General features: G+C 46.9%; 1 protein-coding gene across 7 annotated transcripts in view; it reads right to left on the reverse strand.

The window, feature by feature from the left end:
- Positions 1-1,198: 1,198 nt before the first annotated feature.
- The window catches only part of VAV2 (vav guanine nucleotide exchange factor 2), a 322,792-nt gene continuing 311,110 nt past the window's right edge, over positions 1,199-12,880 (reverse strand). For 5 of the 7 annotated variants that reach the window (XM_030536037.1, XM_030536036.1, XM_030536038.1 and 2 more), the window contains 7 exons: positions 11,279-11,331; positions 9,401-9,517; positions 8,092-8,179; positions 7,865-7,988; positions 7,111-7,197; positions 4,610-4,764; positions 1,199-2,912 (listed from right to left, as the gene is read on the reverse strand). In XM_030536037.1, the coding sequence (XP_030391897.1) occupies positions 2,868-2,912; positions 4,610-4,764; positions 7,111-7,197; positions 7,865-7,988; positions 8,092-8,179; positions 9,401-9,517; positions 11,279-11,331 (669 nt within the window). In that variant the 3' untranslated portion in view covers positions 1,199-2,867. The remainder of the gene's footprint in view (positions 2,913-4,609; positions 4,765-7,110; positions 7,198-7,864; positions 7,989-8,091; positions 8,180-9,400; positions 9,518-11,278; positions 11,332-12,880) is intronic. The other 2 variants (XM_030536040.1, XM_030536039.1) reach the window with 1 other exon arrangement.

Consider the following 12,880-nt stretch of genomic DNA (forward strand, 5'->3'; position numbering starts at 1 on the left):
TTCCTGAGTGTCCCCATGTACACAAACCCTCAGCCTCCTTTTGGCTTCCTTCTCCAAAGCTCTGCCTCATTTCCTTTCAATACTGGCAGGCTGAGATGACAAAAGTCAAAAGGTACAGAGGTTGTGGACAATCAAGAAGACTGAACTGAAACAGGTGAGCACCGGACAATAGCCTTTAACAAAACCACAAGACATCTGACTGCTCTGTTCTTTCCAACACTCTGCAGAGCAAAATGGATAAGAGGAACCGCCCCTGGGCTGTGCGCAAATTGCAATCCCCTATAACCTGACCACAGGTATGTTTAGACTCTGGCATTTGAGCAGCAGGCATCGGTTAGTCAATCATCGCTTAAACTAAAATATTTTCTAATCAATATGGTGCAACATGAATGTTTCACTGGCGGCTTTGGCACAAGGAAGAACGAGCAAACAGGCAGTTCACACTGATTGAGACAGAACACAGGAATTATTCAGCTTGTGCTTGGTTACTAAACAGCAATTTACCTTCAAAGGTCATTTGTTTTCCTTTTCATTCAGTGCACAGAATTCTCCTTTTGGCCTTAGTATCCCAATCTGGCAGCAACAATTTGGCTATAATTCCACAGATTATACCTGGAACATTTGCAGAATGGCTACATATCGTTTCTTTATACATCCATTGTAAGATGTGTGGCTGCAGCTCTTCTCTAAAGGCGAGCAGCCGTGATCACTTAGGTTGGTGTCCATTATGCCAGTGCAAATCTAGAGTTCCTCTGGATTTACATCAGTGCAAATGAGAGCAGAATCTGGCCCAACGCCCAGTAGCAAAGTCTCAAAGCTGTCGGGCTGCAGAAAAATGTGAGATGGGAGCAATGATCCAAAAGTGCACTGAGGGCATGTCTACACTAGAATTTTAGGTCGACTTACAACAGCAGTGGTTCATGTCCACACTACTCTTCTTCTGTTGATGGTGTGCATCCTCACCAGGAGCACTTCCACCGACTTAACAGGGGTAGTGGTGGGGTGAGTGGGGGGGGCTGAAAGCACGGGATCTCAGCTCCACATGCAGCTCCCCGCTGGAAGCCTGGCTGCCCAGCTGGAGCCGTGAATTTGACAAGAATGACAGCCAACAGCCAATGTAAATAATGCAGTGTCTACACAGACACTGCATCACCCTAACTATACCGACATAAGCCCTATGCCTCTCTGATGGAGGTGGAGTTATGATGTTAGTATAGTAGGGCACTTACATCGGCAGGAGCAAGGCTGTAGTGTGTACACTGACACAATTAGGTGGACGTAAGCTGCCTTAGGTCGACCTAACTCTGTAGCGCAGACCAAGCCTCATTTAAAGCAACAGGAGGAGAATTTCTTGGGCTTGGCAGTGGGGGAAGTGGGAGTTGTTCCTTGTCGGGGATGCATCATGTTTGTTTTAAATAATGCACTTTGAAAGGAAATGCCACCCTGGTGAGCAAAGAGCAGTACCTGGCAGAGGTCACGTGAAATTGATTCCACTGGACAGTTCTGCCTATCCCTTAAAATAGACATAACTTGGAAAGCGAGAGACCCAGGAGTACGTTATTCAGAGCAGCGCAATGATGAAAAAGACACAGTGAGGGGGCAACATAGAATTTTTCCTTATTGGCTGCAGGGGTGATGAGAGGGAGAAAAACAGGTGGAAAGACTTGGGGTGTAACCTCATGGTGCTGGTGGATGGGGCAAAGAGACTCTTTTACAATGTCCTTTTCGATAATGAGGGAGTCAGCCTGCAGTCCTCAGTCAGGTGAGTAAGCCCCATTGGAGGTCAATGAGGCAGATGCGTATAATGGCTACAGGAACGGGCCATTAATCTGGCAGGGGCTTCTGTATTCTTGTTAAGCACAGGACAGGTACGCTGCGAATGGTGCACACGCTGGAGCAGATGATGCACATTTGGAGCTATCACCGTATGTGCCAATGGCTTCCAAATACTCTTTCCAGAGAGGGCACATTCCGCAGCCCCCGAACACCGCCAGACATCCTGATACAGGCGGTGCTGTCCCTTCTGCCCTGGGTGAATCTAGTGGGACCAAAGTTAGTCCGAGAGAATGGACCCACGTTGCAAAACTGGAACTCTCTCATGATGTCTGGGGGTGGCTGTATCCAGTTTGATTTCACGCCTCTCTCTCTCTCTCTCTCTTCAAAAACTCATTCCTAGTTTACAACGGGTATCTTACAAAGCTCACAGAGAGACGCCTCCTCACCATGCCTCTGCTCTGCTCCCCAAATCACCTCGGGGTGAGGGGGGGCAGCAGAGTTGGGCTCTGCCGTCAAACACACTGACTTGACAAGAAAAATCGTTATCCAGAGGGGTCTGTTCAAGCAGCAGGGGGAGAGAGCAGGGTGGGGTGAGGTCGCCTCTTCTGATACTTTGGGGCTGGCTTGCTCCTTCTCTGTAGAAATCTGAAACGCTCCCTCCACCTTCAGTCAGAGTGAAACTTTGGTTCCTGCCGACCATGAGCCCCAGCGTGGCTTTTGAAACACCCTCTGTGAAATGGGTTTGGATGAAGTGTCTGAGCAGAGCTGTGCTGAGTTATCCTTGCTCAGGCAAGGCTGTTGAGCAGGATCTTCCCAGGATCCTTCTGCTGCTGTTACAGACAAACGTTACCTTATAGACACTCTCTCTTACACACAAGTAACACAACCCAGGACTGAGAGCCAGTGGCACCCCCTGACGCGCACACACACTTTACAGAGGATTGACTGTAAACAATTCACAATAGACTCGTTAATACTGGAGGATTTCTGATTGCGTTTCACTCAGAGCCCTGGGCGTTGGGACCACTGTGCACACTCTGCAGTGGCTTTTCCTGGGCGCTCGGCAATGCCTGCAAGAGATCCAGTCCTCGTTATACTCCCTCCTCCTCTACGTAGGTCGAAGGAAACCAACCAATCTGCAGCAGAAAAGGAAAGATGAGCAGAACCCCTTGGGCATGGATATGCAAAGAGACCCACCCAAACTGAGCAGAGAGACATTTTCCTCCTAGAATGGGCTCCATCATCCCACCATTTACGTTGCCCCAGAAGTCTGGTCTTATAACCATAGAGCTGACACATATACAATATCTTGCTCCCAGCTATGGGGGACTGAGACTTTAGTCTGCGTGGAAGAGCACTTGGTTTTCCAGCATGGTCCAATAATGTGAACATGGGACAGAGTCAGACTAGGTTCTAGTCCTAACTATGCTACTGATTCTGTCTGTATGACCTGGGCCAAGTCATTTATCCACTGTGCCTCAGTCTTCCCCATTACTAAAAAAGGAACAACAAACCTCCCCCCCAGAGGGCTGCTCTGTGGATTAACTCAGTAGTGTCTACAAAGTCTGATGGGAGGCACTGCAGATCAGCATCACTACACTGTGGAGTAGTCTCTCTGGGGGCGTCCTCAGGCACCATCATTTATATCCAGTACAATTGCTAATGTCTATGATTCTGAGCCATGGACTTTCAGAGCCATTCTTGTGTCAGTTCCCAGCATAAAGCCATAAGGTGGATCAGATCCAGATGCCTGCTGTGCCTGTGAGACTGGCCCTGATGCCGTTCCCGGTCTCTGTGCTGCTCTACATTTAAAGGTCACTGCCAGGTGCTGTCCTTTTGAAAGGAATAATTTTACAGTATTGGCCAAGGACTACCTCCATCAGAAGGAAGAATGGGATGCTGGTACATTGCATAGTAAAGAGAAGCAAGCTGGAGAAGTCCATTGCTTTCCCAGGCAGGAATCCAATTGCAGAGCTGCAACCCTAGTTTCCTGAAGTCTTTTCCATGTGTCCAACCTTTAGCTGGTGCACACAATTCACTCTTACTAAAGGTGTGTAGAGTACATATCCCAGCACAGGTATAAATAGCAGAGTAGACAGTGAGTTGAGACATGCAAGAACCTATGGGAAATACCCTACACAGCTCTCTACATGCCCAAGCCATGCCTCCCATGGTCTACACTGCTGTTTTTACAAGGGTGCTGTCCCAATCCCTCCCTAAGGCCAGAGGCCTGGAAAGGCTCCAGCAGCAGGGAAAGGCTCTGGCAGGGGTAGGCAGCTGGGAAAGGCATCCAGCAGCTCCAGCAGTGATAACTCCCCCCGGCCAGAGCCTTTTGCTGTCACACGTAGCTACACACCACAGTGTGGACGCAGCCTGCTTTTCACTGCAGCGTGTACCTGTACATACAAGACATGCTGCCGACAGTGTAGATAAGGCTTAAGTTGAAACCGTAAGGCAGTGTGGGCAGGAGGAACAAGCGCAAAATTGGGAGTCGGGAAGTCCTGGGTTCTAATCTCACTGCTGTCACCTATTCATTTCAACACATTTGTCAAGTCACTTTCCCTGTCTCAGTTTTCCCCATCTGTAAAATGGGGCTAATTCTTACTCTTCCACCTCCTGCGGATTAATTAGTAGAGCTGGCTGAAAACAGGGAAAAGGCAATGTTTCCCTCACCCTCCTCCTGTTCCTTTTTTTAAAAAATAAAACTCGATTGAAATTTGGAAAATTCTGACCCGCACTCTTAGCGAGTCCACATCTGAACACACCTACTATTCTAAAAAGGCAAAGTAGTGTTATCTAAATATAAAAGAACCCTCATCTCTCCATCACTTACTCTTCCATTTGTTTCTCCCTTCCACCATCCCTGGTCCCCGCCTATCCTGCTGTAGATTTTCACCACGTCGCCCTCTCGCAAAGAGAGCTCTCGCATGTCCCGTGCGGCGAAGTTGTAGCGTGCCACTGCCGTCCCTATGGCCGGAGGTGTGACCACTGCGGGTGGACAAGGAAAAGGAATTAGAGGCCTGCGCTGCAGTGTGTGATCATCTGAGTCCTGGGAAAAGCTAGACTGTGTTCAACCTGGGTTTTTACCAGAGTCCTCTTTCCATTGCAAGCTCAGGGCAGAAAACAGCTCTGCGGACTAAGATAGTCAATTAGATATTGAGATGGCTCTGTTTTAATCCTTCAGCCATGCATGAATTGGAATTGCATGGTTTCCAAGGTGCTGGGTTTTCCATTATCAACATCTCATTGGTCTCATAATGGGCCTCAATCAGTTGCATCATCCCTCTAGTCACTGGATTTAAAACTTTGAAGGACACCCAGGAAAGGGTCTGTCTTTTGTGTGTGTGTGTGTGTGTGTGTTGCTACAGGTGATTGGGCCAAGGGGTATCTCTATGGAAAGCGGGAAGTGGGATAGAAACAAAGGCAAGGGAACAAGAAAAATCTATTCCAAAGTTATCCCCATCACTTCCAGCTGTTGCTTCACTGCTCTGACATCTAATGGACCACCTCATCTAAGGGAGATTCTACAAAGCAATTTATATCTAAACTACCTCTTTATTAGCTGTTGGGATTAGCCACAATGGCAAAGTCACTCAATAGCACAGAGATAAGGACTGACCACCTAGGGTGGTGTCCTCTCTCTGACAGAGGACATAGGCCAAAATAGGTGCTTTGGTGAAAAGGCCCCTATTTGGGACACAGTTTTTCAACAATATTCTAGCAATGGGGAATTTCTTTCTGATCCCAGCTCGTAATCAGTTTGTAGACTACACACTTCAGAGCACAATGTCAGCAGAACTGCAGATGCTATTCTTATTAACAGACATCGCTAATCCTTTTTTAGAAATTGTACTCATATATTTAGTTCAGAAGTTTACAACATGAAAGGGGGATTCCATTATTAACATCTTCCCCAGGATTAGGAATTGAACAGAACCAGATTGTAGCAAATGGTGCAGATCTCAGTTGCTTCAGGCCAGGAAAGAGAGGGGTTATCTTCTGTAGCACAGAGGTTGCCAAGGCAATATGGGAAATGTACCACCTGAATTCTCTGCAACTTTGTCTTGCAGGTTATACAGGCAGAGGGAGTCAGAGTGTTTAAATGATGTGAAGGGACATGGTTATCGCAGTGATCATGCTCTCAGAGTCACAGGCAAACAAGGGGATGAAAAGGTGGTTTTTTAAGTTTACAAAAAAAGTTTTTTTTCCTGCTGTTCGTTTCTATGAACTGTCCTTTAGTCTTAAGGACTTTTCAGTTAAAAAACTGTTTACAATTTTAAATATTTTGCAAACCGAGGTTGAACTGGGTTTGGAGGAGGAAGCTTTGCCCAGGTTTTCAGCGCTCAGAATGTAAGGAGATGCAGATGGTAACAGATAATGAACACACAGAAGATACATTTACTGCAGGGCTCATATGGCCTAGTAAAGGTGCCAGGCTGGAGAATAGAGTGTGAACGATGAAAGCTTTGAACTCTTTCACCAGAAGCGTGCTCAGAGCTGATTTTTTGTATCAATCTCATTCACTTGCAGGATGCAGATTTCACAGAAAAGCTCTCCGGGGAAGGAATCTTTCTTTTAAAATTATGTAACCAAGCCCGGCAGGAATAAGATGTGATTTTCACTGTCCAGGCTGATGAAAATGCTAAAAGTGAAAAGGCATAAACAGCGAGAAGTGATTGGGTTCTAAACACCTTTTTCACTTCTGATAATTTAAGGTGTTGCTGGTACCGCAGGAGAAGGAAGATGCTTGTTGGATGCACGTTGGAGTTGAATATTGCTCCAACATTTTAGAGGGGATTCCATCACTTTTGGACAACATAGGCTCCTCCCAGCTGCCCTAATTATGATGCTACTGAGCATGCTCAGACATTAGAGCTCAAAAACTACTGGAAATGAAAGTTCTATTATTGTAGCGAGGAAAAAAACAGTCTTTAAAATGGTGTGATGCCAATGTTCTGATCTACGAGAGACAGAGGAAAAACGGGTCAAGCTTGAAGTATATCATGAGATCCCAATGCACTAGATTGAGATTTCTTTTTTCTCCCCGACCGCTTTTCTCAATATTTAATTCACTGTGTTTTCTTATTTGGTTTCTTGCATTTTTCTGGTTACCAGATTCTGCCCCCAGCTGACACCCCCAAGGAGGGGCAATACCTTAGCTGAACTTTTTATATAGATGGGGAGGGATGGCAGGGGGCAGGTGGAGGGTCCCACAGCGGATGGCTTTCAAGCTGATACCGTTTGTGTCCTGTCAAAAAGGAGGCAGAGGCCCTGCTGCCCTAGAGATGGCCAGTAGATGGTGCTTTCTTCTCAAGAACAGAAGGGGCGATATACCTGACCAGAAAGGAGTGGAGGAATTCTGAGAAGAAAAGTTGAGGCCCTGAGGACTGAGGAAAGAAAAGTTGTAGGAAGCGCAGGAAGCTGCAAAGAGGTTAGAAACAGAGGCAGAAGAACAAGAATTAAAAAGAAAATTAAAAATCCACAGTGCAGTAGAAGCTTGCAAAAAAGAAAACACTAAGCATGCAGTCACTCTTGTTCGGGAGCCTCAGCTGTGGCTAAATTAAGGCAGGAAAAGCTCTGGGAGGACTTAGGATACATCCACACAGTTACAATCCAATGGGCCAGATTCTCCTCCTGCTTACCCTGGTGTAAATCAGGAGTGAGTCCATTGAAGTCAGTGGGTCCAATTCTCTTGCCTTTGCTGGGAGCAAGAGGAATAAATTGGGAGCAACTTGCCACTGAAGAAAAATGGACAGAGCCAGTTGAACATTTCCGGTTTTGATGGAAAATGCCTTTTTAACCAAAATGAAAATGCTCACGAACAAAATTCATTTTTGGTTAGCTCAGACTCATGCTCAGGATCATGGGTTCAAGTCCCATACTGGGCACATTTCTTTCCAGAGGTCAGGCTAAATGATCTGACAGTCCCTTCTGGCCTATGAACCCCCTTTGTTCGCTGGAGACCAGCTAGGGCTCCTACATCTATCACACAGGTATTTCTGAAAAGGGGAACCAGAGGGATGGCTGTCCATGAAATATCTGGGCTGTTGTAGATACAAGTCACTGTCCTAGGCACGCTGGGTTTTACCTGGGGAGCGAGTGAAGGTTCTGGAGGTAGAACGTTCTCGGGATTTGTATGGATATTTTAATGTTGTATCCAGCTGTTTAAAGCTCTCCTTCAGCGAGTGGGTCTGGTAGTATTCAACCAGTTCCTAGAGAGAACACATCGAGTACACGTGATCACCGATGGGGCTCAGCGCGGCTCCAGAAAAGCAAGTCACGCGCACAGTGAGAAAAGCAAATTCAAAAACATACCAAAAGACTTTCAAATTTTTTGGCTTCTGTGATGTGAATCCAGTTGTCTTTCTCCACCACCTTAATGTGCTTGACTTCCTCATTAAACCTGTGACAATAATCGCAGCAGGCACTTCAGAAACACCCTGACCCTTACGCTTCAGCTTCTGTCCCGCCGTATATTAGCACGTAGCACTCTGCCTTCTACCAACGCTTTATCACCACCACCCACTTGGCTCAACCCCCCGGCAGGTGCACCAGCCTTATCCCCATCCCAGATGGGGAATCGAAAGCACAAAGGGTAAGTGGCCAAGGGAGTCAGTGTCGGAGCTGGGAACAGAACTCAGCAGAGGGGCTGGGTGCAGGGTTTAGAACAAACAATTTATTTGCCAAAAAGTGCAGCGCTGAGTGACCCAGAATGATTCATGAATTTGCCAAACAGTTTCAGCCTCAGCAAAAGTTTTCTGGCATCATTCACAAAATGGCCAGAGGAGGTGAAAATTGTGGTAGTTTTGCCTCCCTTATAATTTTTAGCCCAGTGGTTAGAGCACTCACCTGGCATGGGGGTGACTCAGGTTCAATTCTCCCCTCTGCCTGATGTGGAGCAGGGATTTGAAATTGGGTGTTGTTCCCTGCAGGAGATGCTCTAACCAATGGGCTATAGGATATTCTAGTGCCAGTCTCTCCTGTTGAAGCTGTTCCATTGTGTGTAAATAATGAAATGAGAGTGAGCATTGTAGCGCTCTGGTGCCTTACCAACCATTCCGAATGGTCATAATATGCCGGATTAACCAGATGGCTACACAGCAGCACACTAAAACCATCAATGGCGCCTTTACTTTAAAGGCCAATACTTCAATAAGCCAGAAATCCTCATGTTTAAACAGTCCAGTACCAATCTCTAACCAGCACTTCATCAGTGTGTGCTCTTTTACTTCACAGTAGTTCCTTACAGGGAACCTCTATGAAGCTCAACCCAGCCAGAACGAGACTCTCTCATCCTACAAAGGGGCACCAGTACTAATGAGTCTTAAAACACAGGACTCCAGGTAGATCAGTGGGACTGCACTGCACTTGCCATTTCAAATCCGAAAGGGAAAAGGGAGCATCTTCTGTAGACAGCTTATCTGATGTCTAAGGCGATCAGGCTGTCATTAAAATCACAAGCTTTCCTCAGGTGCAGAACCAGAGGAAAGTAAAGCTTATCGGTCCAACATGGTCAATTTCACACCCAAGTGACATCAGGTCAATGCCTCGCGCCGATTACCCAGCAGTCACTTTACCACCTTGTCCGAGCTCCATTAACAGAAGCACCCGTTGCTATACTCACTTAATACTGATGGCAAAGCGCTCGGCCTCTGCTGGTCTCTCTCGAATCAGGTACGTCCCGCTGACGTGCGACTTCAGCAGGTTGTCTGTCTGTTGCCTCTCCATGTTTCCTGCAAACCTAAAGGAACACGCCCTGTTCGGTGCTGAGATCACAGAGCAGCCAGTACTGACTGTAGGTTTCGCTGACAAGGCTCTGTCTCGTAACACAGGATTTCTACTGTGTTTTGAATTGGGCCGGGGTCAAAAAGTCTACAATCATCCCTCCTGACTGGTGCGGCTCCCTAACTGGCAGGTAACAGGGACCAATCAATTAGCTTTCCTGGCTTTTGCATGAGCCCATGAGCCACTCATTAAACCAAGAGCTCATGGGGACTTTACAGTCACTGGTTATCGCTCGATCTTCCCCACAAAACATCCTGGATGGCAACATGCTCCAAAGACGAGCAGCCTGCTTGCTGATACCAGGCATATAAATACCGTGTCACCCTGACAGAGCACAGAACTGGAAGTCCTAGCAGCAAGTCTTCTACAAGACTATACAGTCCGGTTCGACCCTGGGGGCACTTGCTGGAAGTGTCAAATGACCTGAAATCCCACCATAGTCACTGGGAGCCCAGCGTCCCCAGCACTTGGCAGGGGTGGGAGCTGAGTTGGGACAATGGTGAGAGCTTTTGAATCCTCAGCCTCCAAGTAGCTTCTTAAAAGGAAACCAATGACTATCAATACAGTTCATTTCAAACTCCTGCTTCCGGGAGTCAGAGCTAGCCATCTTCTAGGTCAGAGCCTCCTTGGGGCAGGGATTTCTGGGGGGAGATTTTCAAAGCTACAAAGGCCAGTTTGGTGCCTACCTTGCAATGAGAGTTGGGTACCAAACTATCCTTTGACAATCTCCTCTGTTAGCTATACAGCAGTAAGGACACTGACTACGGTCAAGTAGAACAAAAGACACTATCCTGGATAGGTGTGGAGTTCACAGCATGAGTACTCATGAGAGGACTTCCTTGATTTGCCAGGTTATCCAGGATATAGGCAAGTTTAATTTATGGGAGTTTTTATATTAATATTTAAAAATATGTTTTAACAAAAAAAATCTATTTGTAAAGGTCAGGAGCGGGATGGGTGAGTAAGAGAGAAAGGGGGTCTGATCAAACCCTTTATCAGTAGGCAAAACAGTGACCAGAGATAACTTACATGGCAAGTAACTGCTTTGCAAGTTAAGAGAAAAGATGTAATGGTGCAGAGTGCAGCCCCTTCCCTCCTTTGAAGTCTTTTGTTTTTATACTGTTCCCAGAAAGCCACCTGGATGGGGAATGAGTCCCAAGATGCACAGGTTTCAGTGAAAAACTTCTTGGGCTTAAGTAAAGCACTGATACTAATGGGCAGAACTAGAGGGAAGGGCAAGCTTCTCCTGCAAAGATCTGCCCATGCCCTACACCAACATCCAGCACCCTTCTCCTGAGCAGGGACCTGCCAACCCAGGCAAAGTAGCAAGAGCTCAACAAATGCATTTCCCACCTGTGCTCTGATCCAAAGCCCACTGCAGTCCATGTAAAAGGAGTCCCATTGATTTCAGCTGGCGTTGGATCAGGCTCTGAAGTCGGCATTAAAACTCAAGACTTCGGAAGTGAAATGCTAATGCACTAACTGACTACGCCATTTTAGACCTATTTGCCTGAAAGTCGCACGGGCTCCTGTACATCGACAGTGGACAGGGGAGTTGGGGAGAGGGGAGGATGAGGGGAGCTTCCAAAGTGCACTCATAATTTATCCCATAGCAGATTTGTGACAAAAGTAATGGAATTAAAGGGTAAAGCCAATATATCTTTATGTCGGCAGTAAAGCATTTCTATCAGAATGTCTCATTTAACAACCAACTTACCAAGGATACGCCGTGTAGTCTATTTCTCTCGAAGGAGGCCGGCTGATGGGAGGCTACAGCAAAGAGAACACCGCTTATTACTGTGGAGCGCTGATCCTAATTAGATTATAGATCATCTTGGACACACTCCTCTGTATGGGAGCATTTTTATGTGCCAAGCATTTTACGAGTTATTGGCCTCGGAGTCAAAGGAAGAGGGTTATAATAAACAGATTCTCTCATTGGCGCGCACACACAAACCAACTGTGCCAAGTGTATTGGGTATTTTGATTTATCTGACCCGTCTGTGGTCCTACATGCTGCAGTGAAAAGCAGGCTGCATTCACACAGTGGTGGGGTGCTATACGAGACAGGGAATGTCTCTAGAGGGGAGATAGGTTCCAGCAGGGGGACACTGCACTGCTTGGGCAGGCAGAGACCCTGCAGGATTCCTTCCCTAAGGTCTTGGCATGTCTTTGCTCTACTCAGCTAAGCAGGGGCTTGCTGTCCACACTGCTGTTTATATCCGTGCTAGGGGGACATGCAATTCACGCCCCCATCAGTGCAGACATAGCCTAAGAGCAATTCAAAGCTTTGAAAACTTGTTAACAACCAACCACCACTTAGCTTTTCTCAAGTGCAATCTCAAAGCACCTGACAGTGCTGGGTCAGCATTATCCCCAAGCTGCAGATGATGAAATCGGGGCCCACAGAGGTAAGCAAACTTGCCCAAGGTCACGTAGCAAGCAAGGGGTATGCTAAGAAGAGAACCCAGGTCTTCTAGATTCCCAGGGTAGTGCAGTGCCCTATCCACTGAACCACACTGCATTGCCCACTGGCTGAAAACATCTTTCCCTCCACATCCTCAACCCGTTTTTATTTCTGTTAACATTTTGGGACAATCTTTTTCTTAGTCCAAGCACAAAGATAAGGTGGAGGGGAGCAGATGAGTCACTGGAAGTTATCCCTGACCAACACTGGCCCCATGGCAGCACGGCTTGTGGTCTAAAGATTATACAAATAGCCCCACAAGCCAGCTGGTCAGGGAGTTGGCATCTGGGTCAAACCATGGCCAAGCACATCACCCAAGCAGACTAAAGGCTATTGCCAGGGTTTAAATGGGGAAGTGGGAGGAGCATTTGCATGGGTTACATGTAAAGCCTGAATAGGAAGAATGCATTTACTGCAGTACTAAAGATACGTTAATAAAGTTATATGTTTTACGGGGCTTGGGCATACTCCCCTAAAATAGGCCAGCAAAGGTGCAGAGAATGAGCAAGGCTGAGCTGGGCAGTGGGGTTTGTGAATGAAGACCCCAGATTTGGAAAGAAGCCCAGGTTGGAAAATTAGTCCCTGACTTCTGGCTGTCACACATCCTTGTGCTAAAGCACTTCTTAAAATGCAGTTGAACGGAATGAAGAAGTTAAAGGTGCAAGGGCAAGAAGCCGGGGAGTTGCAATAGGAGTGAGGGAAGAGTGTGCTAAGGGAGAAGCGAAGTGCGTGTTACACTAAGGAGAGCGCACAACATGCACGAGACACCTGCAATTGCTGTGCAGCGTGAGTCGAGAATTCACTTACTCAGAAGACTCATTTACTCTAAGGGTCCCAAAGCCCACAGGAGTT

The sequence above is a fragment of the Gopherus evgoodei genome, chromosome 16, assembly GCF_007399415.2.
Source record: "Gopherus evgoodei ecotype Sinaloan lineage chromosome 16, rGopEvg1_v1.p, whole genome shotgun sequence".
NCBI lineage: Eukaryota > Metazoa > Chordata > Testudines > Testudinidae > Gopherus > Gopherus evgoodei.